This window comes from Maudiozyma barnettii (assembly GCF_903064755.1).
Source record: "Maudiozyma barnettii strain CLIB 1767 genome assembly, contig: KABA2_01, whole genome shotgun sequence".
Lineage (NCBI taxonomy): Eukaryota > Fungi > Ascomycota > Saccharomycetes > Saccharomycetales > Saccharomycetaceae > Maudiozyma > Maudiozyma barnettii.
In genome coordinates, this window is record NW_024545238.1 from 1,157,893 (window position 1) to 1,181,182 (window position 23,290).

Below are 23,290 nucleotides of genomic sequence, written 5' to 3' on the forward strand. Positions count from 1 at the left end.
TACAATGGATATACGCCTGACATACCTATTTGACAAAAACATTAAGCAAAACAACAATAACAGTTTAAAGTTGAATTAAAATATGTTATACGGTCCCTTTCTGTCAGAAATTAAGAGTAATATACTGTAAGCATAAGTTTGAAATCTAGAAGTTACGATTAGTATTCGAGTTGAAATTTGTAGAGAATCTGAGATAGAGTGTTTGCCTCTATTAGTCTCTTCAAGCTTTACTTTATTTAATTCGGACATTTTTTAATACGATAATCGATCAGTCTCTTTATATTATATATAATTTATAGAACAAATAGAATCTAACTTCGAATGCAAGTTCAGAATTCTTTGTCTTTATATATATTTTATTCTAATCTCAATTGAGGTTCGAATTATGTTTTGTTTCATAATGCGATTAACTTTGTTTCATGTTGCCACATATTTTGTTTCATATTTTAACACACTTCATAATAACTGTGCTTAAAGGTAGTTCTTTACCTATTGAAATTAAGTGTTGTGCATATTACTCTTAATTTCTGACAAAATTATCGGACATAGCTATAGATATTCAAATGTATAATCTTGTGGTTTATTTTATGTTATATAAAGTTGAGCTGAAGCAGACATACTGTGGTTAGACTTATATTCGTTCATTATTAAAGGTGTTAGGTATAGAGGTGAATGGTGTAGCTTAAGTTTTAATGTTAGGTAAGCAAAATATAATTGTTATCTTTCTCTTATATTTGTAAGTCATTTATTTATATTGTATATAATTTACAGAACGAATAGAATCTAACTTAGAATGTAAGTTCAGAATTCTTTGTCTTTATATATCATTTATTTTATCGAAGTTTCGTTTCTTCTTATTACCTAAACGATTGTTTCCTAAACGATTGTTAAGTAGTAAACTGATTACCTAAACGATTGTCAAGTAATTGATTTGTTACCTAAACGATTGTTGGTTAAACGATCGATAAGTAATGAACTTATTATCTAAACGATTATGACCTAAACGACTATTACCTAATAAAATGTTTATTTCTTATTAGGACATCTTAGATATCTTAATTTCACATAATTTCTGTCAAAAGTAAGTCTATATAAGGAAGATTGTATATATATAAAGTTAGAATATGTGGTCCTTTTATACTTTTGGAAAAGGAAAACAGTCTACCAAATATTGATAGTATTCTTACTAAACATTCTAGAAACATGTTCTAGACACTTATGAAACAATTAGTAATACTTGCTTACCTAACATTAAAACTCAAGCTATGCCATCAACCTCTCTACCTGCCACTATATAATATGAACGAATATAAGTCTAACCACAGTATGTCTGCTTCAGCTCAATAACAGATCTACTCTCTTGCCAATCTTGTTAAACAGAGTTGCTGTTGTTAAACTGCTCATCTTTTGTGCATAGTAACGTTGGACTATGTAGCTCCAATAAACCCAATGTAGGGGGAACGAATACTACATTATGCAGTATATATCATGTGTTATTATATATACGACAGTGCGGCACACTCTAAATTCTACTTATATTAGCTACCTTCACCTTCAGTTAGATTAAGCTAATGTTAGCCTTTTTAGTGTTGCCGCAACATATTTATCAAATCTGCGTCAACAAATTGTAATAACTAAATATTACTACTATCTATATTATAACAGTTTCAGATACAACAAAATTAATTAAAAATACGGGCGTGTGGTCTAGTGGTATGATTCTCGCTTTGGGTTCTTTACTCGAATATGTGAGAGGCCCTGGGTTCAATTCCCAGTATGCCCCCTTTTTTGGCTCCTTTCCCCCCACTTAATGTCGCTAAAAAGCTATCTTTTCATAAGTTATATGTACTTTGCATACTCAGATGTGAAACTTCAAAAATATTATTCTACTTTGTATTGACAAGCTCTTACTCTCTATTATATTTTGTAAACTTTATCATTAGGAAAAGGTATATCGGGAAGATTAATTTCTTTTGATGTATACCATATTTATAGGGCGTAAGCACTGACCGTGTCGACGAAAATATCACGAAATGTTCATGCAAAACTTTCAACTTTCGCTAGCACTTCTCACCATCTAACATGACGTTTGCTGGCCTCCAATGCTCACTCACTCACCCGAAATTCTTTCATCTTAAAAATAAAATACGGTACGACGGATTATTGAAAAGTCGAACGTCACCTCTCATTAAATTTTGGCCTCTATTAATATTTGTATTTGAGTTGGCTTTGCTCCTAAAGCCTTCCATAAGTTTTTAAAATACTTAAATGAAAGTACTTACACATCGGTTGTTCTGTTCACTTTTTATATCTTTTTTGACGTCCATTTTCTAAGTATTCCATGATCACTAAACAGCCAGATATCCGAAAGTTTTATTAAGCCGTAGCTGCTCCTATCAATCTCTATAACTTACTCTCAAATAATTACTGACACTTCAAACCGTTCTATTCATTCATTTTCGTTTATTTAATTAACTGTACTGTCATTTCCTGAGCACAAATGAATGCGAAACGAAAAAAACAACAATATGTATGAAAATAATAAATTACACAGCGAAAGATGAGAAATCATCCCAATTCTCTTTTATCACCGGCAATGGTAACAAATATAGTAGTAGTAATTGTAATAGCCTCTCTCGTAGTTTTGAAAGGAAAGGGACTAATAAATCATATCTCTTCAACAGCCATTCGATATATAGTCACTTGATGGATACGGAAATCAGTAAAAAGGAATACCTGTTCACACATATATGTATATATACACTCACCGTGATATAACTCCAACCACTATTATAATAACAGATCAACATTTAAAAGGATAACGACATTATCATAAGACACTTGAATGAGTATAACTTTGAAGTCTCTACTAAGACCCCGATTATACATTCCCTCCAGTATCATTGGGATACGACCTATATATAACCATGCAAACATTGTGTTGAAGAATATTACGACTCCATCGTTACGAAGTCGAATGTTAAACTCAAATAATATACTTACAATACCCATATTATCAAGAACTTTATCTTATAGCATAAGTCGATTAAAACATTTTAGTAATGGAAGTAATAAAGGAAATTTTTCAATAAATAATAATAAAAAATCGTCTATTCATGTCCCAAATTTTAATAAACATCAGCCAAAATTTAGCAAGATCAAACCGGATGCCATAGGGACGATTGTATCGGGAAAGGGATTTAAAAATGAATTCGATGATCATCCAAAAAAATTGAGAGAAAAGAAGGATAACATGCATAGTATTAACGATAAATATGGATCAAAATATCATAGTAAACATATATCAGTAACTGAAATAGAATATCCCAACAGTTCGAAGAACGAAACCAATAAAGATAAAAAGAATACTGTTCTTCCAACAACGACAACCGCAACAATTACTTCTGTCAACCTTGCCTCTGAAGTAAAAATTGCAAATCCATGTATTACCAAAACAGAACCCGCTTCAATCAAAGATAGTAGTTCCGATGTTGCAAATCAAATTAACGAACTCGAGACCTCTCAGAAAATACAAATTAATTCCTTATTGGGATCAGGATCTCATGTAAATCATTCTTTTTTCCAAAAGATAAAAGAAAATATCAAGTGGTTCTTAATAAGAAATAAAAACAGACCATTTTCTAAAGATGAACTTGGTACCCTATTTTCTTGGTTGTTTATATCACAGATAGTATGGCTGGTATTGAAGACAACCACCGTTGTTTCATTACTTTTATTAACTTTCAACACTGTTTTTGCCAAGGAATTAGTCGCTCAAACTATTGGTAAGCTTATCAATTACTTTAGTGAAGATATTTCTATAAATTTTCAAGATGCTTTGATACCTGAATGGAAAAGTGGATTTATTAAGTTTAAGGATGTTCGACTAAATACAAACAAGAATCAGGAAAACGATATATTAGAATTTCATTTAGTATTCCATGAAATCGAGATAAATTTATCTTTACGTAAATGGTTACAAGGGAAAGGTTTAATTAATGATATCAAGGTCTTTGGAATAAGAGGCGAAACTGTTATCAATTATAAAGAAAATAAAAAAATTGAAAATTCCCAGGAATTATTACTAGACTGGTTCTCGAATCCAAATTATAAATTAATGAATGTTAATATTTCTGACTGTAAGTTTAATGTCATCGAAAATTTTGCGGATAAATCAGAACCCACAAATGTCAAAATTCGTATATTCAACTTAGATATATCTGGGTTAAGATTTAATCAATTATTAACAGATTTCTTAAAGGCTAACGTTATTACTGGATCCATTAATAACTCTTTGTTTACATTCCATAAGAGACAGCATAAATTATCTTATATGGGTGATATGAAGAATGACTTATCCTCTTGGGACAGAATCACAAGACTGAGATTAAATTCCATAAACGTGAATACCTTGGGACTAAATAAAACAAGATCGTTTAACTGGATTGAAGACGGAGATGTCGATCTTGTTGCTGATATAATGTTACCTCAAGAGACTGATGATTCCGATTTACAAGATAATGATAGATATTTATTATTAGATTTGAGATTTAAATTTAAGGATTTGAAAGCCTCATTACCAAAAATTCCGCCCACTTTATCTACAGGAGAACAAATCATCTCACTTGATGAATTAAAACCTGTAATATCTTTCGTTAATCTACAGAGAATATTGTCACGCTCAAATAATTACACTAATAATGAAATAAACAATATTCTAGTTGACGAAAACGATGAACATTCATTTAGTAAATCTACCCCTAACGTTTCTATTAAAAGAAAAAGATCTTATCCAAATATTACAGTGATTCAATCAGATACCAAAAAAGCCAATAAAGAAAATGAAACTGATCTATCTGGGAAAGCAAATAACGCTACATCCATTATCAAATTTCATCCAACACATAGTAGTAATCAACCATATAATACAGTGAATTCATACAATTCTTCTTCAGAAGGATTTGATAATAAAAATGAGCTAATGCTACATTGTAGATTAGTTAAAAATATTAAAGATTTAGAAAGGGTTATTCTATTTGAAGAAACTGGCATATACGATCAGATATGTATGGAGTTGTACGTAGATTTAATCAAAACCGTCGAAGAATGGGAATTTAAAAATAAAGACGAATGGATGAAGGAATGGGGGACGACATTTGCATCTCAGTTGCTGTTGTTTGGTTTTACAAATGTAATGTAACGCATTATATTAACCCCAACGAGATATTTTCATGAATATATAAAGCATTAACTGTAAATAAGAAACATATTGCATCTATACATAAGCATTTACATACAATTAACAAAAATCAAATTTTATGATATTACGCAAATGATTTTTTTTTACCATCTTTCTTGTCTAATTTAATGAGTGGCATGAACGACTGTGTGTCAGTAATCTGAGTATCACCTTTAGCACCAATACCTAGGCCCTCCACATGTGCAGACTTTAAAATATCTTCGGATTTATTATTTGTATCATTCTCGGATTTACCATTCCATCCCATCCCTCGTAATATTGCACTACCAAATTGCTCAACAGGAACAGATTTGTAATCATTTAAAGTTGTGACAGTTTGTATATCCTTTCCATCATGGTCCTCACCTAATACAATGACTAGGTCATCCTCTTTGGGTCGTTCGTTTGATAAATCATGCTGTGAAACTTCTGTTATCTTAATCTTTCGCCTTTTCTTATTAACCTGAGAGGCATTTATGTCATTACTTACAGATGAACCTACCAGTGTAATATCTCCAAATATATTACCATAGTCTCGTTTCTTCTTTCCCTTGCTCTTATTAGAAGATTTCTTCTTTTTCAAATCAAAATTAAAAGAGACTGACATATTAAATCCATTTAATAGAAAAGTTCAATAATACAATTGTCGAATATAAAACCAACGAAGTATGGTTATTACAAATTATGAAACAGTCGTTAAACTATTGCTCCTTAGTTCGTTTGTTAGCATGTAGAAAACCTTTTTAACTTCGGATCAAAAAGGACAATTAGTAAGTTTAAATGGCGTTTCTTGAACCAAGCAAAAGAATAATTATTTCAGTAATTACTAGTTCGAGTATGAATAATTGTAAAGCATTAATTCATTCATGTTTTCTATGTATGTTTTTCCTCCTCTCTGTGAGTTTGGTTCATTCAACTACCCAGTAAAATACCCAACTATTTCTCGCTCTTCACGAACCGAAAATTTTTTTTCCTTAGTGTAAAAAATAATGCGATGAGATGAGCTATTTGATAAATTGAAGATTAATATATTTCAAGTAATTCAATTTAATAAAGAGAAGTACTACTCAATAAGAATATTATATTGACATTCATATACTCACAACATACAAGTATTTGAGTATTATAAAACATGTCAGCAGTCCAATCTTCGAGCCCATTGGTTTTATCAAGTTACGATCCCAATGGTAATTACTTATGCTATGTCACTACAGCTTTAGACAAACAACGTGTATCTGTCGAACCAACTCAAAAGGGCCAAAATGATGCGTTATTAAACGAAAAGTTTTTATATCTACATTCTTCCGAGCTAAGAGTAACTTCTCTAAAATGGTCATACTTAAACTCAAATGAAACTTTATGTGTTTTTATTGGTTTAAATAATGGGGAAATATGGCTCTACTCACCTTTAGCCAACGAAATAATTTTGAAATTGTCAACAGAAAATGGGTATGATGTCAATGATTTTGTAGTTGCTAACGACTCCTTATTTTGCGTTGACTCAAATGATTTCATCTATGAATTTGATTTAGTTAATTTCACACTAAGAAATCATTTCAAGATTGAACAATGTTCTAATTTAAAGAGAATTGAATATGTCGGAGAAAATAGAATTCTCGTTGCATCTCATCAAATTTTCTTGGTCGATAATGTTAAGAAAGAAATTGTTCTAACTTTACCTGGTCATATCTCTCCTGTTTGTACATTAAAAAAACTAAACAACGAGTATTTGTTATCTGGGGCTGAAAATGATAGATTTTTGAACATATATAATATTTCAGATGGTAGTATAAAGAGCGTTTTAGTTGCCAAATCTAACATTAATAAAATATCTACTTTCGGAACAACAGAAATTGCAGTTACTACAGAAGATGGTAATTTTGAAGTGTTTGAAGAGCCTTTAGTTTCTAATAAATCCAAGAGAAGAAATGTAAAATCTAGACAATGCACCAAAATAGGTAGTGTTGTGAATAAAAATGACAATGCAATTCCATGCATTGATGTATATGCTGGGAAGGATATCATCAACGTTACATATCTAACGAATGCGACAGTATGTCATTTTGTTCAGGTACGTTGGGATAGTCTTTCCATTAACCACAAAATTAAAGTAGATATCACAGATAATGTAAAAAATCTATCACAGGATCGTACGTTGCACGGAAAGGATTTAGCTGCAACAACAACTTATAAGGAAGGTAACGCCAGAGTAACATCTGGTGACAACTTCAAACACATTGAGAATATTATTAAAGAATTGGAACAGCAACTCGATGAGGATAGATCTAATGAAACTGAAGGAGACGACAAAGTCGAATCTTTAGCTGATAAATTACCTGCGCTGCAAAGTACCAAGAAGAGAAATCCTGTTACGGGTACTGTAGCAGTCATTTTGTCTCAAGCATTACAATCAAATGACCATTCTCTTTTAGAAACAGTCTTAAATAATCGTGATGAAAGAATAATTAGAGATACTATAATGAGACTAAAGCCTGTACTATCAGTTATATTACTTGAAAGATTGGCCGAAAGGATTGCAAGACAAACACATAGACAAGGTTCATTGAACGTCTGGGTGAAATGGTGTATAGTTATTCACGGTGGTTATTTGATAAATGTACCAAATCTAATCAAAACATTGGCATCTTTGCATTCCACTTTGAAAAATAGAGCCAATTTATTAGACAGATTACTATCATTAGAATCTAGACTGGACTGTACGTTAAATAAATTTGATGTTCAATCAGTTGATGCAGATGAATATTTAAATGAAGAAGTTGTAGATAGTGAAAATGATGTAACATATATGGAAGAACTTGATGATGCTCATCTGATCGAATCTGGTGAAGAATACGATTCGAGTGAAGATGAGGAAGGTACCTCCGATATCGAAGAGGACGCATTAAAGCAAGGTACGTTAACCCAACCAGTTGATAGCAATAACCCAAAAGAAATTATAGATGAAGAAGATGAAGGTTACAGTGATGTAGAAATGGCTTGAACAAGCTATGGTTTACCTAAACAAGACATCCCAGGGTTCTAGAATTATTTTATAAAATAACTATGTACAGTTTACTCTTGATTTTGTCATAAAGCATATATTAATATTTGAAATAAAAGAAAGAAAATATTGAAATTCTACTGGATGGAGAATCAATGCGTATATTAAGTCTGTGGTTCATCTCATCAACAAAGCTATGCGTCAGGTTTGTGCTGTGGGTAATCAAACGTCACTATATAGTCTAAATAGACATAAATTAGACTCAAAATCACGTGATTTTGAAACTTATAATGCGGGTAAATTAGGTTTTGTTTATTTTCTGTAATTAGGGTTTAAAAATTATTAGACCTTCGTCTTGCTCGGACGAGCTTTGGAAACGGTAACAAGAGCTCAATCTTTGAAAGTTGGTATCAAGTAATTAAGGCCATTTCAAACAACGTTTGAAGAACTGCAAAGTAATAACAACAATTTCGAATTAATATTTCAGAACAAGCACGAAATTAATATTACATAATTAACGTTGGAGATAGTAACAAAACTAAATACATAGTTTTTCTCGCTATTTTATTTTAGTCTAGTTATTAAAGAACAAAGTTAGCCCCAGGTAAATCATTATCACATATAATTAGGATTAGAAATGTCTCAAAAAATAGGACATACAGGACTAGCGTTTGCCAGAATGTGGCACCATGTTGATTTAGCCCATGAAGGGAGGTCTATGGGTAGACTGGCTACTTCCATCGCTACAACATTAATGGGTAAGCACAAGCCTGTGTATCATGAATCACAAGATATGGGTGATTACGTTGTTGTAACCAACTGCCAACTATTGAAAACAACAGGTAATAAAATGGCACAGAGAGAATATTGGTCCCATACTACAAGACCGGGTAGTTTAAAGCTGATACCGATGGATAGAATGGCTGCAGATAAAGGATATGGAGAATTATTGAGAAGAGCAGTTAGTGGTATGTTACCAAAGAACAGACTAAGAAAATTAAGATTAGAAAGATTAAAAGTATTTGATGGTAGTGAACATCCTTACAAACAAAATATCACAGCATTCGCCGTTGAACAACCAATGGTCAACGAGTTGCTAAATGGAAATAAAAAATAACAAAGTAGAATATTTCAATGACATCCACTGAAAGACTTTTTCTCGAAACTCGCTCTTCATTCTACCTCATTATACATACATCATTTTATTTTATTCTTCACATAACTTGTATATATACAGTATTCAATAAATATTACATTTGACTTTCTTTGAAATCGTAAAATTTCTGTTTGGTAGGTGTTGAAGGGGAGCGTTTTTTAAATATAAACATTATTAACTTATTAATGCTTGATTATCAATTCATATCAACGAAAGAGAAATGATATTCTTTTATTGTTCATTAATTTACATGTTTTTTATATTTTTATATTTAATTAATATATTTAATCTATTTTTACAATACTTAAATTTCTTTTTTTTAAATCTTTCATTTTAGTGTTGGGTTAAACCCAATTATCTAGGTACCTATATTTGAATTCCGTGATACGAAGAGAACGACCACTACTGGTTGTCATGACTAAATAATAGATAGTGGTAATTCATATCTTCCTATGTTGTCTGAGAGAGAAAATGTTGTATTCAACCTACATGCAATAGCTTAAAAGTCCCTTGAACGGTCGGTGTATAAACGTGGAGTAATATTCATTGCCATTAATTCTTGGAACAATAGCTTAGCAGCGTAAGGAATTTGAATTTGGTAAATATCGATTTTATTTTCACAACCCTTACATTCGAATTGATTGTGACTTAATTTTGCAATAACGGACATCAAACCACAATTACCACAAATATGTACTCTGAAAGCATCTGAGGCTTCCATTAATCTTTCTTTCAAGAAGGCAGCAGCACCGTGAGCAATCATACAATCACGTTCCATCTCACCAAATCTTAAACCACCATCTCTTGATCTACCTTCCACAGGCTGTCTGGTTAGAACTTGCATTGGACCACGGGCTCTTGCATGGATTTTATCATCCACCATATGTCTTAAACGTTGGTAATATGTTGGACCAAAGAAAATTTGAGCCATTAACTTCTTACCTGTATGACCGTTATACATAACTTCGAAACCACGAGAATGATATCCATGCTCCCTTAATAAGGTAGAGATACCTTCAACTGTGATATCGGTGAATGGAGAAGCATCACCTTCATTACCAGATAGTGCAGCAACTTTACTTAATAGACACTCAATTAAATGCGCCACTGTCATACGAGATGGAATAGCATGGGGATTAATAATAAGATCAGGAACCACCCCTTCGGCTGTGAATGGCATATCTTCCCTACGGTAAGTAATACCAATAGTACCCTTTTGACCGTGACGAGAGGCAAATTTATCACCAATTTGAGGAACCTTCGTCGTTCTAACACGAACCTTTACAAACTTTAGACCATCTTGGTTAGTCGTAACAAGTACTTGGTCAATGATACCGTTTTCTGTACTTCTTAATGGGGTAGAAGCATCACGTTTAGAATGGTAAGCAGTTCTTTGACCCAATTCTTCTTCATCAGGGGAAATTGGTGTCGTTTTACCGATAATAACATCTTCACCGGAAACTCTAACACCAGGTGCAATTAAACCATCGTCATCAAGTTTATCATATGTTCCATGCTTCATTCTCAATGTGTTTGTTCGTTGTGGTTTTTCAAATGTTTCTGTGATGGACATACCATACTTCTTCTCTTGGTCCATGTATGATCTGAAGAATAGAGATCTGAAAAGACCTCTATCAATAGAAGATTGGTTCATAATCATAGAATCTTCTTGGTTGTACCCAGAGTAACATGCAATGGCAACGATGGCATTTTGACCAGCAGGTAGTTCTCTAAACTTCAAATATTCCATCGAACGAGTAGTACCTAGTGGCTTTTGTGGATAGTATAGAATGTTTGCCATGGTATCCATACGTACGTTGTAATTAGTTAAGAAAACACCCATAGCTTGCTTACCCATAGCAGATTGATATGTATTACGTGGAGATTGGTTGTGATCAGGGAACGGAATAATTGAAGCAGCAACACCAAGAATCATAGATGGGTGAATCTCACAATGTGTAAACGTAGTGGCATGTTGGACAGCCTTGATACGTCTGGCAGGATCCATCTCGTTGATAGCAGCATTTGCTTCTTCGTTAGCCGGTTCAAGATCTTCAGGTTGCATTGCAATAAGAATAGTTTCTTCTTCCTCTGCATCGATATATTCTACTAAACCTTCACTCAGTAAGGATGACCAGGTATACTCATCTGATTCATCTAGACCACCTTCAATATCTTGGTACTCGGTGGCCATTAATTTGTTAATGTGTCCCTTTCTCACTTTCAATTCCTTGTGTCCTAATTCTTTATCATCCTCAACAATAAACAAAGGTCTGTAAACTCTACCAGCATCAGTGAAGATTTTTAATTCCTTTTCACGAATATCCCTCACCATAGAAACTTCAGGGTTAATGTCACCCTTTCTTCTCAATGTTCTTAGAGTTTCCATCAATCTAGCTGGGTTTCTATGAACACCGTGCCACACACCGTTGACAAAAACCCTAGTGGCATCTGGAGATTGATGAGGAACATAATCTTCCAGTGGCTCCATACCCCATTCACTTAAGAATGTAATGATAGGCATTGGGTCGGTACCAACAGAAATACAAGACATTAATGATAAGTTCTTAACTAAACCACATGCTTGACCTTCAGGTGTTTCAGCGGGACAAACAAGACCCCAATGTGTGTTGTGCAATTGACGAGGCTTAGCTAATTTACCATCACGACCAATCGGCGTGTTAGTTCTTCTTAAATGTGATAAAGTAGAGGAATAAGTGTAACGGTTTAGAACTTGAGAGACACCCGCTCTAGAAGACATAGCCTTCTTTTGTTCACCCCAGTTACCAGTAGCAAGGGCATACTTCAAACCAGATGTAATAGTCTTGGCATTAATAGCAAGTTTCATGTTGAAATCATTGGCTTCTTCGACAGTTCTTTGCATGTAACGGAAGATATCCTTAGTTAATTTTCTGAACAAGGTCTTGAATAGTTGACCTAATAATGGACCTGCTAGATCTAATCTCTTCTTACCGAAATGATCACGATCATCTTGATCTCTACGATCTAGAGCACATAACAACAGTCTATTGATCATATAACCCAAGAAAAATGCTTTTCTACTTTCGAAACCTTCTAATTGTGTAATATGAGGTAAGAATTCCTTTTGCAAGATATCCTTAGCATATTGAATTCTCTTCTCTTTTTTAATACCTAATGCAGTACCACGACGACCAATAAAATCTAAAGCTGTTTCACGATCTTGAATAACGAAACCATCTTCTACACACGGTTTTAACATCTCCAACATTTGCCAATCATTAACATCATAACAAATATGTTCTAGAATTTCACCATCTGGAATAATACCCAAAGCCCTGAAAATAATAACAATTGGGATATCCTGTTTTATATAAGGTAGAGTAGCTTTAATAGTACGAGATGTACTACCTTCACGACCATAAAGCTTAACTTGCAGAGTACTGATGAATCTTGAACCTTTTTCTAAAGCAGATCTAATTTCAGCAACATGAGAAATAGGAGATGGGGCAGCCTTCTTAAATACTTGAACTATGTTACCTGCAGAACGTTCTTGCGCAATAAGGACCTTCTCAGAACCGTTAATAATGAAATAACCACCCATATCAAACGGACATTCCTTTAACTTGTAAAGGTCAGACTCAGTTGCATCACTCAAATAACAGTTCTTGGATCTTAGCATAATAGGTAAACGACCAATAAAGACTTTACCGCTCTCACTATCATCCTCCGATTCTTCAGCAATTAATTCATATTTTAGTTCTCTCCCTGGAACATCAACAGCCTCGTAAGTTCTTTTCTTGACATCAACAAATAAACCAGATGAGTATGTCAAGTTACGTAAACGAGCTTCTTGTGGGTATAATGCATGAGTAACACCATCGGATTCGTTAACCATAGGTTTGGTGACATAGATCTTACCAAAACTAATCTCGTACTTTCTACTGATGTTGTCTTGTTCTGTAGTATGCTGAGCTATTTGTTCCAAAATAAGAGTAGAATCTTCGAAAATAATATCTTGCAATGTATAATCCACAAATTGATTAAATGAATCTAATTGTTGAGATACTAAACCTTTCTCACGGAAAAAGGATGAAATGACAGCCCATGAATCCTCAGCTGTGATTGGGGCTGATTCATCTTCAAACCCATACGGGTCTTCTTCGTAGTAATCGTCGTTAGACATTATTGATTATAATTCTATTTTGTTTCAAATTTCTTAACTATGCTTATGTAATAGAAAAATCTTATAAATGAACAGTGAAAGGGGTGAATGTTACTTAATCGATAAAGTATGCTTAAAACAGGTAATTTATATCCACAGTAATCTGGCACAAATCTTAACAATGGAACAATATCCTAGTTTATATCCTATCTTCACTTTATATTTTAAGTTGGAAGGTAATAATAACGTAGATTTTCTTTCAAAAATACTAAATGTCCAATAATAGATCGAAATGAAGAAAGTTGATCAGTGATTTATCTCTTAATCAATCCAACGAAAGAAGGTATACTATTCTGAAAGATTAACTACTGATCAAATAGAAAATAGTTATCACTTACTTCCCTAAAATTATTTAATATAAGTAGTAAGTCCTACGTTTACATTTACGTATTTCAAGTTGTTATTATTTTTGTTTTTTCGTTTTCTTTCTCAGTTAATTTCTTCCGTATTTCTTTGTTTTGCCACCAAATTTTTTTTTTCAGTTGAAAAATTTTAGTAGATTCTCACTACCGACGAGATGTGTAAATAATGTACTATCAGAAGGTTCTATTGATCAAGAACTCATCCGTCAATGTGTTAAGTAATAAACGATCAGATCACTATCATGATTTCTTTAGGCTGATTTCTTACAAATAATACAAATGTACACTTGCAATAGAAGTTGGGAGGGTTTTGATTGGAAATTCGTTAGATATTGATGCAATGATTATATAACATATGTATCTAGATGATCATTGTTGAATCATATTTATAAAAAAAAAAATTCTATTAAGTCAAATGGGCATGTAACTTAATCTAAACTAGGCATATTTGGCTCATCAAGATCATCATCTGCCTCTGGATGGGGTCGTTGCGTGGGTGGGTTAAACAGTTTTTTGGCCTCATTCAGTAGATCGTTAATAATATTATATTCCTCATATGGGGTGTCGTAGTTACTGTTATTTGTGCTTTCAAATGACCCCGGATGAAAATTGGTTCCTGAGCTTCTACCCGTTGTTTTTTCGTTCCCAAATGATGATGATGATTTATTCGGTGTAGTATTACTAGTACCTGTATTCATATTTGAATGCTCTTCTGCAAAGTTATAATTAGACAAAACAAAGTTTTTGAAATTTATTATATTCACAATAATAAAATCAAAACACGTTGGTATTATATTAGTCTGTGGTGCAATTTTTGCGTATCTCTTACATAATGCAATAACAGAATCTGTATAAGTCCCGAATAAGAAGCTATCGACTAAATTTTGATCTCTAATATCAGTGTGGTATTTTTGGTTATAATAATTTGTAAAACTACTCTGATATAGTCTTGTAAATTGTTCTAATTTGGATTTCTTTGGATCATTCATACTATTTATGAACTTAAGGAAATTCGATAGGAATTGTTGCTGTTCGTTTATAAATGTTGTAAATTTAGCCAATAATTCAACGGTTGCTAGTATGTTGTAAATGAATATTATCAAACCCGAAAATGGTAGAATTCCTACCAAAAATTGCAAAGGTGTCTGTGGTATTAATAGATATATTATACCATGCAAAGCCCAGTATTTTAGAAGTAAAGTGGTTAATTCAGCTTGTTCAGTTTGTGGTTGTAACATAGATGTGGATTTGACAAACGATGACATTGCGTTTGAATCCTTTGACAGATACACAGTTTCTAGTGTCACATGAAGCGGAATGATTATAGACACGATCGAGGAAAGAATGCTTGTTATTACCCCTGACATAATGGTATTGTTAATTGCAATTTTGAAGTTCTTGATGTTTTGTATCTTTAAAGAATCAACATATATTAAACGAAGTCATTAGTTAAACAGTTTAGATAGTTTTGAATAAGTCAAGGGTAATATTTATAGAAATCATATTTAAAAAGTTCACGACAGGGATCATCTTGATATTGGGAGATAGTGATTTTTCATTGTTCTCATTTTTTCTAGAATTTTGAAGAAAAAAATTAGAAGAGCTGATTAAATTTTATCGGTTTTGAAATTTTGAGAAATGCTTAAAAACGTAAAATTAATCAACAACAACAACTATTGAACGGAGGAACCTTTAAAAACTTATATATCATTAAAACAATTATAGGAATGACACATAGCAAATTTATAAAATAGTACTTTTCATTACAATATATAAAATAGATTACTACAATTCCAGAAAATAACAAGATGCCTTACACAGTTCAACTAGAAGTTCACTAGCTGATAGCGATTTCATTAAGACAAGCAGTGGCCCATATATTAAATATTAATTATAAGGTACATAAAAAACTGGAATACCTATATTGAATTTAATCGAAAGATTAATACTTCGGGTAAAATCTCTATTAATATCATTTGGATCGACAGCTATGTAATCCAGTTTTGAGAATAACGAACCAGGGTGAAAGTAAATTATTCTAATAATCTATTTAAGATATCGACAGTTTCAGCAGGTGATGCAATCCACAATGTACATCCTGCGAGTCTTGCCTTAAAATCATTAGCCGAACCCATAGGGGCAAATTGATCACCGATATGTAATGTTTCATAAGGTTGAATTGGATTCTCGGGATCATAAAAGTGTTGTAGACAACGAATACCTAAATTCTTATCACCAATGTCGCACCAAACGTCACTACCACCATCAAAACAACTAAATTTAATATTTGAACTTGTTGGTGAATTAGAAATCGAATTTTGTAAAGTTAACACTATTTCTTCCAGTTGCTCTCTTGATAATTTCAAAGGTACATTTCTCTGTAAAGAAACATCGAATCTCTTACCAGGAATAATACCAACTGCTCTTTTCTTTCTTATAATCGGGATCTCTGAAGGTAGATTTAGTCGGATCTTTAAAGTATTTAAAGTCTTTTCAGCGTAATCCAACAAAGTATCCATCTCTTGTTTTGTCCAATTTTTTATTTCTTCGAGAGCCCATGTTTCTCTATGGAAATATTCAAGACCATACGTCTTCCCATCATCATCTCTTTTAATATCGTCACAATAACGGAACAAATAATTACATTCACCACCCATTACTGTTAAATTACTCTTTTGCTCAGAAGTCAGAGTAGTCGAGGCATGTAATTGTGACATCAAACCTTCTAATCTAGATTCATAGGATGCGGCCTCATCATAACCTGCAGCTGTAACAATACCAACTTTAATATTGTTGGCTAATAACTGCATTATATGGGGAACCACTGGATTTGAATCATTTAAGGAACCACCGTCTTCATATAACGTCACATCCCCATCAAATGTAACTAATTTTAGAGGTCTTCCACCTTTGTAACCCATTCTCTTTTGTTTAACAAAATGTAAGATCTGAGCAGTATTTAGTATATGTCTAATATCATTGAAACTTGGAGCAATCATTCTTCTAGAAGAAATGGCTCTTTGTGAGTCTTCCCAAAGAAATGCTCTCTCTAAGGGCAACTCAGTGAAAAATGTTCCAATGGAGGGAACCAACATATTCAATCTCGACTTTGCATCTGGAGAACTTCCATTCAGATAAGCTCCAGAAATTGAAATGTTATGTTCGTCGAATTCAATTTTATTAATTATCAATTGTTCAATATCTTTTAAAATGTCTGCATATTTAGATTTCACCCTTTGGGTGGTAGTTAAATCATCTCCTTCTTCAACTGGAGATACTGCATGTAACACAAAAGGAGTTGCGAGTAACCCTTTAATCCATTCAATGAATTCATCCTTCCTATGACTTTTTAAGTGATATTCCACTCTGTATCTTGACGACATGTCTATGCGTTACACCTAAACTTTATTACGGTATTAATACTCTTTAAACCGAGTAGACTATTTAATGTCTGATACCAATTGATTGTTGACATCTTATAAATAGCATCGATTAAAAATACAGCTATAGGAATTACACACACGATACATGTCTTTCAACTATTTAATCTATACTCCTTATTTAATTTACGGTAACCAAAGGTTGAGAAGGTCCATATGGTTAGCGACTGCCGGCATATATTATATCCGAAAATCATAACGGTGAACGGGATATATCGTTTAAAAGAATGGCTGACAATAACATAGTTTAAGTATAATGTATGCAACCACAGCATAGCCAAACAAACGAACTAACATTGGAAAATCATGACAACATGGTGCTGTCATATTTATGAAACAAACCATATGAAAACAGAAGAACGTTGGGTGTACTGAAAAGGAAATAAAACTCAGATGATTTTCACTTTAAAAATGCAAGAACAGTAAGATATAGAATGAACTTGGTAATATCATTTATATCATCCCCCCCCCTAAGGTTGTAATCATAATAATATCATCACAATCCACCTCCTTCTTGACTATGAATTAATCATACAAATGTAAATTGAAAAAAATAATATTTCTGTCATTCTAGAGTGGAGTGGCTTAAACATATCCTTATACGTCAGCAGGAAAGAACGTAGTAGGCAAAAAATAATAATATTAAGCCTCAACAAGAATGTTAAGGTGTGACACAAACTGGAAAAGCCTTCCATAGGAACTGAAAATATATAAGAATAATATTATTTGGGTATTAAACATTTTTAGATTACAATAGAACAGAACTGGTACCCTGTCATCCCATGTGTTTTTAGTTTTCAGTAAATTGTAATCAATAACTTTGTCGTTTCAAAAGTAGGAATAATTATCCGAAAGAATTTCCTTAATATATTATCATATACATAGATAGTTAAAAACAAACAGAATAATCAAAACCTTAGTCATTTTCCTGTGATGAGTACACAAACAGAAGGCCAAATTAACTTTAATAATTCCAATCAGCCACAAATTGAGCCACCTTTACCAGCCTACATTAGTTCATCTAATAATGTACCTAAGACGAATCAAAATCAAAGAATTTCACAAGATTCAACTATGGCAAATATTGTGACAAATGATACTTATTATAATCAGAAATACGATGTTCCCCAGAGTGAAGGGCATAATAGTAACTCTGAACCTCCAATGGTTGAGAAAAAAATGGAAACTACTTTTAATGACGTTTTTCCTGTTGATAAACCTAAACTTGTATTAAATGATTGGCCTTTTATTATAATATTTGGTATTACTGTTTGCGGATTTATTGCCATTGCAGCATTGACATTCAGAGGTTGGGCACAAACATATTCTGTTACAGGCTCTGGAATATACAATTCCAGTAATACCAGCTCACCAAACACAAATTTTGCTATTATGTTAGTATTTGCTTGTATTATTTCAATTTGTCTTTCTACATTAGGATTAGTTCTATGTAGGTATTATCCACGATTCTTTATAATAGCTGGTATAACAGTTAACATTTTAGCTGCATTAGGGACTGCCATAATGTATATGTCATTACATTATTGGTCTGCTGGCATCGTTTTCTTGGTTTTCACCTGTTTCACAGCATTCTGTTATTGGGGTATGAGAAGTAGAATACCATTCAGTGTAGCAGTTTTAAAGATTATTATTGATGCTATGAAGGTTTGTCCACAAACGATGGCTGTGGGGTTATTTGGAAGTTTAGTGGGTAGTGCATTTGCATTTTTATTTTCAATGACGATTGCGGCCACATATATAAAGTATTACCCAGGTGAAGATAATCCTGCTTGCAATGTTTCTGGCGGCAGTTGTTCAAATGCTAAATTAATCGGTATATTGGTAGCGTTATTCTTCTGTGGTTATTATATATCTGAAGTAATAAGGAATGTAATTCATGTATCTGTATCAGGAATCTTTGGTTCATGGTACTATAGATACAAGTCGGATCAAGGTATGCCAAAATGGCCTGCAATGGGGGCCTTAAAGAGAGGCCTTACAACGTCCTTTGGGTCCATATGTTTTGGATCTTTAATAGTAGCAATTATTGACACTCTAAGACAATTTTTAAACCTATTGAGACAAAGTTTAAGATCAAATCCTAATAATAACAAATGGGCCGGTATATTCATTTTATTGCTAAGAGGAATGGTGTCTGTTTTAAAATGGCTTGCTCAGTATTTTAACCATTATGCATATTCTTACATTGCCCTTTATGGCAAGACATATTTAAATGCAGCTAAGGATACATGGCATATGATAAGATATAAAGGAATTGATGCTTTAATTAATGATAGTTTGATAAATACTGCTTTGGGGTTTTATTCATTATTTGTGAGCTACATTGCTACTTTATTTGCCTTTCTTTACTTAAGGTTTACAAGTCCAGCGTATAACAGCATTGGAGCTTTCAATGGATCTTTTTTGGCGTTTTCATTCGTTATTGCCCTTCAAATTTGTAACATTTCTAGTGAAGTTATCAAGTCTGGAGTTTCAACTTTCTTCATAGCTTTGGCCAATGACCCAGAAGTTTTCCAGGCCTCATACCCTGATCAATTTGATGAAATTTTCCGTTCTTACCCTCAGGTTCTTGCAAAGTTATCACAGCGCCAAGAGGTATAGAACTGAGCTCTTTAACAATTAAAACATTTTTATAACAAATATTTAATTATCTATAATATCAAATATATATATATTATCAAAACCTCAAAGTGAAAAAAGTTTATTATCCGGTCTTTTTATCTATTCTCGTACTAAATATATTAATCTATTCTTGGCGATACATTCTTTTTTATGTACCATTCGACGAAGCTTCTAATACCTTCACTTACTTTTCTATAATCTTGTTTGTTTAGACCTGATATCGTAGAATTTACCAAATTTTCTCTTTCATTCGTACCAACATGTGATAGCTGACCCGTGACTTCAATAATCCATTGAGTACAGATGGATGGATCATTGTTATTAGCTTCAGTTGCTAATCTAAAGCATTTTACGACACAACTAATGGCATCAGAATGACAATTGGAATCAAAGTTGCTAACTAATCCAGTCATTAATACTAGGACAATATCTGTACCCTTTCTAACAATAACTTCATTAATAATTTGGTTTCTCCATTCTATTGGAACATAGTCCAACGTAACAATGGAAATCGGGGGAGAGGGGAAACCCCATGATATGATATCGTCCAGACAACGGATGATATACAAATATGCATCAAAATTCTCCAATTTATTTACACAAATTAGCGCAACATCAACAATACTAGTTAGTAAGTCTGTAGTTAGAATAAATTGCTTTGGATAAAACATAACTAAATCAGACACCATTGCAAAGAAATCCATGACAATATCGTAATATTTGTTTATTTGAGTCGTATCCATTTTTTTGAACTTTGTAACAAAGGTACCACATTGCGATAAGGAGAATTGCCAAACACTTTCCTTTATTTCAGGTGGGACAGGATAGGTGTCATCATCACCAAAAATGACTATAATGGACCCAGAACACCATAAGAAGGACCCGAGACCGGTTGATGAATATCCTTTAACTAGTAATTCCGCAATATCACCTAACAAAGCTTCACAGAATACATGGAATTTTTCAAATAACCTTCTCAAAAATTTGCAAATTCTCTCTACGATAATCGAATCACCAATAGCGTTATAATCGACCAAAATATGCTTCAAATATAACCATAATTTGCGAATTTCAGGAAGCAACGGTTCGACCCCTTCAGATGGGTATGAATGACGAGGTTTTAGATCTTCAAATAACGCAAAAAATAAATCGATTTTATTAGCAATGGTACGACTACCAGTTGAATCTTTACCGCTTTCATTCCAATCTTTAACAAGAATTTCCAATTTTGATAAGTTGTCATCAATTAACTTAGCAAATGAAACATTAATAGTTTCCGGTGGCTGTTGATTAATAACAGAGCTTAACCCTTGACACAATTCAAACTGTGACTCAATGTCATCCGATATTATATCTTGAATACTGAAATAGAATGTGATAAGTTGATCAAGGTAGTTACTTAATAATTTAGAACAATCAGTACAGAAGTACATCAGAGAGTGTGAAGAAGCAGTCACAATATCTTTGACATCTTCACTTGCAGTATTTTGAGCCGATTGTACTTTTTCAAACCCATTAAAAATATATTGTAATTGAATTTCCAAAGTAGCCGGATTCTTCGAAGTCCATTCCGTGTAACGACCAAATACCAATGTTGTTGCATATCTAATTTTTGGATGTAGTTCAGGAAGATTGCACAAAATTTGGAAAATTTCTGGAAGAATCTTGTTCTCTGTTAGGGATATCTCTTGCGCCATTGTTCTCAAAGAAAATAGAGGAGCCTCTAATTTTTCCCAGCTTTGTACTTGTCCATTTACTATTGATTCCTTGATTTTAGTCAAAGGTTGGGTAAGAGCATTAACTGTACCCACAACAGCCGTACAATCTTTCAAAACATCACCCATGGTGTATCGGAAATCTTTAAATTTATCTTCATTTTCTTTAGATGAAAAACCATCAACAGGGTATTCAAGATGCACTATGATTCCGTTAATAAGTTCGATAAATATCACGGAGTACAACTTTCGTGCATGCTGATATCTTGGTAAAACTAAATTCTGCTTTAAACCAAACCAAACTGGAAATGTGTAAGAAACAATATCTAGATCTGGATTTTTGCAAGCCAAAGCTAAAAGAACCATAACCAAAGGTTGAAACGTTTCAGGAGACTTAGATATAAACACAGTCCATGCCTCACATGCCTCTGCAAATATTCTCGTTACGCTTTCTAATAAATCAGGGTCCAGCTCATTTTCCACCTTAGATCTATCAACTGTAAGTATACTTGGAAGCAATTTCGATTGGATATTAAGTATTTGTTCTAATAATGAAAAAACCAACTGCTCATTAGGAGCTTCCCTACTTTCCTTTAATATGACACACAAACACTCCACTGCTGCATCAAATGCATCTATATCATCAGATTCCGTTAATAATACTTGGAACAACAATTCTATCACAGGTCCTACCGCTAATACTTCCTGAATTGGAAATTCAAACGACCAAGAGTTGAAACAACGAAGAATATTTGCCACAGAAATATCATTTGTTGGTTGCGTCTTAACGATACCAGTGCACTTGATTAAAAATGATAGGACATCTTGAGCAATAGAGCTGATCAACTCGTGGGTACGTGAATTATATTCTTCTTCTGTAAGGGGTAGAGAACCCATATTCATTGTTTCTTCCGGTAAAATCCTAAGGAAATTTAAAAGGATTCCAGGGTAAGGGTTTAGATAGGAAACAATTTCTATCATTGGATTCTTCCAATTGATGAATTGAATAGCTAATCTTGCGACTGTCACATTTAGTTGTGTGAGAATTGGCTTGGAAGTGTGGATAGTCAGTAAAACTAGCAAAGAATCTTTCAATTGAGCCAGGGTTGCATCACCAGAGCTTTCTAACTGAGAAAGATCATAGGTAACTTTATTTCTAATGGTTTGAACAGCGAAAACCTGTAACTCTAATAAAGAAGGATCATTTCTTGTCAAAATTTGATTACATATTTCCCACGCTTCTACAGATCTTTGAAACCTTTCTAGATAATGCAGTGCATCGTTTTTTAATGTTTGAGATGCATTTGAGGAGATACAACTTAATGCCTGCTGCACATCCGTTACTGTATCTGACATAGTACAATTGATCTCTAATCCTTGGATTATTAGATGCTAAAGGTATTGCCTAAATAATTTTTGTCCAGTGCTTCAATGAACACTTGGAATATCTATCTAAGAAGCTAATAAATCTAACTTGATTTCAACTTTCTAGAATACTGATAATTTTTCAGGTTAACTTTTTTTTTTTTT

The 23,290-nt window shown here is 33.0% G+C and overlaps 9 protein-coding genes and 1 non-coding gene across 10 annotated transcripts; 5 read left to right on the forward strand and 5 right to left on the reverse strand.

Moving 5' to 3' along the window:
- The first annotated feature begins 1,696 nt into the window (after positions 1-1,696).
- Positions 1,697-1,783, forward strand: KABA2_01S11132. Its single transcript is given in 2 exon segments — positions 1,697-1,733; positions 1,747-1,783. It is a non-coding gene; the product is annotated as a tRNA-Pro (tRNA).
- A 1,062-nt stretch (positions 1,784-2,845) lies between these two features.
- Positions 2,846-5,200, forward strand: MDM32 (Mdm32p; the record flags this gene model as incomplete). Its single annotated transcript, XM_041548433.1, has 1 exon — positions 2,846-5,200. The coding sequence occupies one exon, from the start codon at positions 2,846-2,848 to the stop codon at positions 5,198-5,200; it is 2,355 nt and encodes a 784-aa protein (XP_041404367.1).
- Positions 5,201-5,324: 124 nt separating this feature from the next.
- SPP2 (Spp2p) lies at positions 5,325-5,846 on the reverse strand (the record flags this gene model as incomplete). Its single annotated transcript, XM_041548434.1, has 1 exon — positions 5,325-5,846. One exon carries the CDS (start codon positions 5,844-5,846, stop codon positions 5,325-5,327), a length of 522 nt encoding a protein of 173 aa, XP_041404368.1.
- Positions 5,847-6,371: 525 nt separating this feature from the next.
- On the forward strand, positions 6,372-8,240 carry UTP5 (Utp5p; the record flags this gene model as incomplete). The annotated part of the gene is made up of 1 exon (XM_041548435.1): positions 6,372-8,240. One exon carries the CDS (start codon positions 6,372-6,374, stop codon positions 8,238-8,240), a length of 1,869 nt encoding a protein of 622 aa, XP_041404369.1.
- A 637-nt stretch (positions 8,241-8,877) lies between these two features.
- MRPL23 (mitochondrial 54S ribosomal protein uL13m) lies at positions 8,878-9,357 on the forward strand (the record flags this gene model as incomplete). The annotated part of the gene is made up of 1 exon (XM_041548436.1): positions 8,878-9,357. One exon carries the CDS (start codon positions 8,878-8,880, stop codon positions 9,355-9,357), a length of 480 nt encoding a protein of 159 aa, XP_041404370.1.
- A 538-nt stretch (positions 9,358-9,895) lies between these two features.
- On the reverse strand, positions 9,896-13,561 carry RPB2 (DNA-directed RNA polymerase II subunit RPB2; the record flags this gene model as incomplete). The annotated part of the gene is made up of 1 exon (XM_041548437.1): positions 9,896-13,561. The coding sequence occupies one exon, from the start codon at positions 13,559-13,561 to the stop codon at positions 9,896-9,898; it is 3,666 nt and encodes a 1,221-aa protein (XP_041404371.1).
- An 829-nt stretch (positions 13,562-14,390) lies between these two features.
- Positions 14,391-15,329, reverse strand: ATG40 (Atg40p; the record flags this gene model as incomplete). The annotated part of the gene is made up of 1 exon (XM_041548438.1): positions 14,391-15,329. One exon carries the CDS (start codon positions 15,327-15,329, stop codon positions 14,391-14,393), a length of 939 nt encoding a protein of 312 aa, XP_041404372.1.
- Positions 15,330-15,995: 666 nt separating this feature from the next.
- Positions 15,996-17,345, reverse strand: ISN1 (IMP 5'-nucleotidase; the record flags this gene model as incomplete). Its single annotated transcript, XM_041548439.1, has 1 exon — positions 15,996-17,345. One exon carries the CDS (start codon positions 17,343-17,345, stop codon positions 15,996-15,998), a length of 1,350 nt encoding a protein of 449 aa, XP_041404373.1.
- Positions 17,346-18,335: 990 nt separating this feature from the next.
- On the forward strand, positions 18,336-20,024 carry PNS1 (Pns1p; the record flags this gene model as incomplete). The annotated part of the gene is made up of 1 exon (XM_041548440.1): positions 18,336-20,024. The coding sequence occupies one exon, from the start codon at positions 18,336-18,338 to the stop codon at positions 20,022-20,024; it is 1,689 nt and encodes a 562-aa protein (XP_041404374.1).
- A 140-nt stretch (positions 20,025-20,164) lies between these two features.
- MTR10 (Mtr10p) lies at positions 20,165-23,116 on the reverse strand (the record flags this gene model as incomplete). The annotated part of the gene is made up of 1 exon (XM_041548441.1): positions 20,165-23,116. One exon carries the CDS (start codon positions 23,114-23,116, stop codon positions 20,165-20,167), a length of 2,952 nt encoding a protein of 983 aa, XP_041404375.1.
- Between the last annotated feature and the right edge of the window lie 174 nt (positions 23,117-23,290).